The sequence below is a fragment of the Branchiostoma floridae genome, chromosome 10 (genome assembly GCF_000003815.2).
Source record: "Branchiostoma floridae strain S238N-H82 chromosome 10, Bfl_VNyyK, whole genome shotgun sequence".
NCBI lineage: Eukaryota > Metazoa > Chordata > Leptocardii > Amphioxiformes > Branchiostomatidae > Branchiostoma > Branchiostoma floridae.
The window spans coordinates 6,931,899-6,936,535 of record NC_049988.1 but is presented as its reverse complement, the minus strand read 5'-3'; the positions used below and the strand labels follow the sequence as shown (position 1 = coordinate 6,936,535).

Genomic DNA, 4,637 nt, shown 5'->3' with positions numbered 1-4,637 from the left:
GCTCAAGTTACAATTATCATCAAGGACAATTTCAAAATGAAAAAAAAAGGGGAACAAAAACATACGGGCCTGTCCGGGAGTCGAACCCGGGACCACTCGCACCCGAAGCGAGTATCATACCTCTAGACCAACAGGCCAATGTACATTACGATATAAAGCGAAAGATCATAAGGGAACATAACTCATAATAACGATGACTCTACAGCTACGTTTTAAATGACAAAAATATTTCAGGAAAAGAAAGTCGCGCAAAAAGATGAACATACAGATTTTATTTCAGTTGATCAGGGTGCTGTTCTAGCAAACCAATGTTCGTTAGTTTAAATCTCATTGATAGCTATTTTATTTTTTCCGTACAGTTTTATTTGAATGCTCGCCAGACCAGAAATACTTGTCATTATACCGCGTCCGCACAGACGTATATAACACCAGCTGCAAGTTCTTTTTTGTGCCAAGAACAACCCCACTGCCAAGTTCGTCTCTTATTTGTGAAAACTTTAGACACTGTTTTCGTTTTAAGGCTATGCGAAAACAACCTCGTAACCCGAAATTACGACAGAGTGCCTTGTATATATTGAAAGAAACAGATGTTCAGAACAGCTGTAATACGTTTTGTAGGTTCACTGTGCCAATGTTAGAACTTAAAAAGAAATAGATACTAGTGGATTGAATCGTAACAGAGTGATAGGGCTGTCTGAGAATGCACTAGCTCCAAGTTTGATACTTTGGATATTGCCAAGCTCCCTTTAGGGCTCGGGATTTTTGTTATAAAATGGCCTGTATTTCTTACAGATCTAGAGTAGATTTTCAGTTCCAGCTACGTATACCCAGCCACTATCGTTTCACAGGGTATATATACTGAGTATTTTGCATTGTAATTTTTGTTTTTATGATAATCTGCATTGACTGGCAGTAGTAGTAGAAGTAGTAGTAGTAGTAGTAACGTTAGTAGTAGCAGCACTAGTAGTGCTGGTAGTAGTAGTAGTAGTAATATTGTGCTTTGTTCTTTATTGTTGTGCTGTATTCTTTATGAGTTATGAAGTTGACTATGACTAGGGAGAGCATACTTCAGTCGGAGCATGAACGTATTGGACTTAATATTTGAATGTTGTATTGAAGTCAGCATTTTCAAACCGTCAGAAAAGTTCGGAGAGGTATAGAGTATAATAAACCCTAAGAATGTATGCATTTATCTGTGTTTTTCTTCCTTCAGATTTTAAGTGCAGAGAATCGACAGAAAAGCGAGGATTGGAGACGCAAGAACAAGAGACCACTGAAGTACGGCAACCCTGACAGGACATTCCAACAGTCACATCAACATCCGGGCACCATGGAACCACCTCCCGACGAGGATCGTCACTTCCGGGACGAGCACTACCCGCAACGTCACTTCCGGCAAACGTTTGGTCACGTCATGAACCAGGGTGGAAACCTCCTCACGCCCGACCAACTCAAGAAACGGAACAAAAAGACCCACGAAACCGTCGCGAAAGCTCTTCAACAGACTTTCGAGAAACTAGACGATCTGAGGAGGTATTGTTTCGTTTGTGAGAGGTCAGACAAGGTCAACCGTTGCGCCAGGTGTCAGATGGTGTACTACTGTGGACAGAAGTGTCAGAAGAAGGATTGGGCGAGGCACAAGAAAGTCTGCAAGTTCCTGAGTGGGGAAAGAATAGATCAGGTACGGTGTCACCTTCAAACGTAATTGTTTTAAGATGTAACGCTATCTCTCACTTTCTCTCTTCCTCTGCCTATTTCTGAGTCTATCTTTTTCTCTCTATCTCTATCTATATATCTATCAATCATTCATGCCCAACGTATTGCTAAGATATATGTATAGCATATCCTCTTCATCGTAATAACGCGGCCTGTTGGTCTAGGGGTATGATTCTCGCTTTGGGTGCGAGAGGTCCCGGGTTCAAATCCCGGACAGGCCCTACTCTTTTAAATATCATTTTCCGAAGAAATCAAGCAAGTCTGAAATATTCAAGCATATCAGCTTTTACCATAAAGGTCAATACAAAAAATCTTTATCAAAATGTTGATACTGTATTTGAGAAGTAATCACGTATTGAAGTGCCGTTTTCTTTAAAAGTAGAAATTCTTATCATGCAATAAGTTTGTTGTGGTGTACTTTTATTGCCGTACAGGTTACAGAGACGCTTCCGGTTCAGAACGCCTGCCATGTTCTGAAGCCGGGGCGCACTTGGAGCAAGCCGGCGGGAGAAGTCGCGACCTGGGCCGACTGGTTATCCATCAACCCCTCGGTGGTTTCCGAGATTCAGCGGAACGTCCCGTCCATGGTAGAGTGGTACAAGTTCATCGGGAGACCTACAACCGAAGCCGCCGTGACCGAATCTCTTCAACGCTGCTGTACGGAGATGCTAACCCACCCTATCGTCATAGGAAAGGGATTGGTAACTTTTAACGTGGACCCACGTGTAAAACCTGTCCACATTCACATGGTAGGCGCAGCAAAGCCCGAACTTTTAATGTCGGAGATAGACACCACCAAAGAACTTTCCGCCATGTTTCCCAATCACAAAGGCATGCGGATTCTTCTAGTAGGGCCCGAGGTCCCTCATAAACTAGCCCATGGTAACCCTCCTAGCAACAAGACCCTAAGTAAAGGGAAGATAGAGTATGTGTATTCGAACGAGTTGTACCATGATTTTGTACATAGATATGTTGACCACGACAGGTGTCCAAAAGCTGATCTGGTCATAGCTCTACATCCAGGGCTTCACACCGAAGTTCTTATAGAACCGTGGACGCCCACCATCAATCTCTTGCTAGACAGGGAACTTCCGACGGTTTTTACCATGTATAACGTAGCTGAGTATGATGACTCGTTAGAAATTCTGATCCCGTTTCGACCAAATTACGTACAGAGTGGTACTAACCCTTTTGGGTCTCTCTTGGCGAAGCAGACACCGTTTGACTTGAATCAGGTCTTCGCTTCCAATAGCTACATTATGGCTATAAAAGGAAGGGAAAAGTAGTGGCACTGTGGCAGTAGTGGTATAGATGTGTGGAAGAGACACGATTTTTGTCTGGCTTACCAGTTGTAAGCGCCAATCAATGGCCTTGGCGCACGGGTCTGTGATTCGTCCTTCTCGCCCCGTTAGTGCTGATCTGATCTGATCAGCCGTCAGCCAATCAGATGCTCCCCTCTCTTGACGATACAAAGTAACCGGCCAATCATGTTGCCTCTTACCCGCAAGAGGCGACGTGATTGGCTAGTGATGCCATGGATATCTAATGCGCTCACACCACAGCGAGAGGACGTTCGAATCGCAGGCCTTTACACCAAGGCCGTAGTTTGGCATGCAGTGTTCCAGTACGATAACATTTTATTAAGGTTTACGGGATAATTACTCGTACATTACAACAGTTAGCAAGTCGATACAGAAAGGTAAAACTTACATTGCACACAGCTTGTTACTGATTGGTTTAGTTTTTAAAAGAATGAACGTGACGTCATTGAATTCTATGTCTGGGCAAAGTAGCGAAACTCCCACAAGATGTGACAAATCGCTGCCTCCATGCCATGGTATTTATATTCAGAGACTTTGTGTTGAAATTCTCTCTAAATATATGTACTGGAAACATAGATTGTTTTGATGGTTTCCATTTTGTGTGAATGGATTAATTGTAATTACCTCCATGAAATGTCATGGAATGGAGGTTATATTTACCTCCATGAAATGTCATGGAATGGAGGTTATATTTTCTGTTAGGTGTCTCTGTCTGTGTAGATGTTTACTCAAGAACGGCTGGATGGATTGGTTTCATACTTGTTGTGTTGGTGCGGTGTGATAAAAGCTTGAAACGATGAGATTTTGGAAGCCGTATCTGTCGTTATAATTGATGTAATAATGTCAGAAATCACCCCTATATTTGAGATATATTGGTACAGGCATCGTGCTTTATGTGTTTGTTAATGGGCTTAGCTGCAAGCAGATGGTGAGGTGATTTCTATGACAGCTGTATGGGGAACCCCCATTAGTTTTATTTATGTCTGCTTAGGACCGTTTCAAATATTTGTAGCAGTTGGCACATTAGTGCCCCTGTTTGCCCAGCCCAACATTCTGGAACATCTGTTTTGGGCTGCGTAACCCGGAAGTTTCGTTAGTATGCTGGGCAACTGTTTCCTGATGCTGGGCAACTGTTTCCCGATGCTGGACAATTTGAATATGATAAATAACTTTGTATTTAGCCACTTGTGCCTTTGGGGACCTGGTGTGTTATACTTTGTTTGCGCTGTTAGATTTTGTGGTCCGTGTGGCTTATGCTGATGTTGTGTTGGTAAGTACTTGCATTATTATATATCGGGCACCAACTTGTCCCCGTATCCTACATGTAGGTATTGGTTGTCGGATATTTCATGTCCTTTTGGTTGTGTTGATGATGTGTTTGTATCCTGTATTGTATTTCTTGTATTGCAGTAGTGTTTTTGTCATATGTCATATTATGACAAATCATACAGTTGCGATTTATCCCAGTATGTGGAACATAATGCCTGTCTTGGAAAATGAGTGGTTACTGTCTGTGGTTTTCGCACCTATATTTTGTTCCCGTTTGCGATATTTAAATGATTACACCACTTCTTTCCCACACCATATATAACTTTTATT

General features: G+C 42.4%; 1 protein-coding gene and 2 non-coding genes across 3 annotated transcripts; 2 read left to right on the top strand and 1 right to left on the bottom strand.

Annotated features, from left to right (window-relative positions):
- Positions 1 to 65: 65 nt before the first annotated feature.
- Trnap-cgg lies at positions 66 to 137 on the bottom strand. Its single transcript has one exon. It is a non-coding gene; the product is annotated as a tRNA-Pro (tRNA).
- Positions 138 to 1,079: 942 nt separating this feature from the next.
- Positions 1,080 to 3,339, top strand: LOC118424316 (putative protein MSS51 homolog, mitochondrial). The gene is made up of 3 exons (XM_035832861.1): positions 1,080 to 1,085; positions 1,214 to 1,681; positions 2,151 to 3,339. The coding sequence occupies exons 1-3, from the start codon at positions 1,080 to 1,082 to the stop codon at positions 3,000 to 3,002; spliced, it is 1,326 nt and encodes a 441-aa protein (XP_035688754.1). The 3' UTR covers positions 3,003 to 3,339.
- Positions 1,866 to 1,937, top strand: Trnap-ugg. The gene has a single exon. It is a non-coding gene; the product is annotated as a tRNA-Pro (tRNA).
- Positions 3,340 to 4,637: the final 1,298 nt, after the last annotated feature.

Excerpts from the sequence above, each read along its gene's own strand:
- LOC118424316 (XM_035832861.1), top strand. Across the intron at positions 1,682-2,150 it reads GTGGGGAAAGAATAGATCAG|GTTACAGAGACGCTTCCGGT; the intron begins GTACGGTGTCAC and ends ATTGCCGTACAG.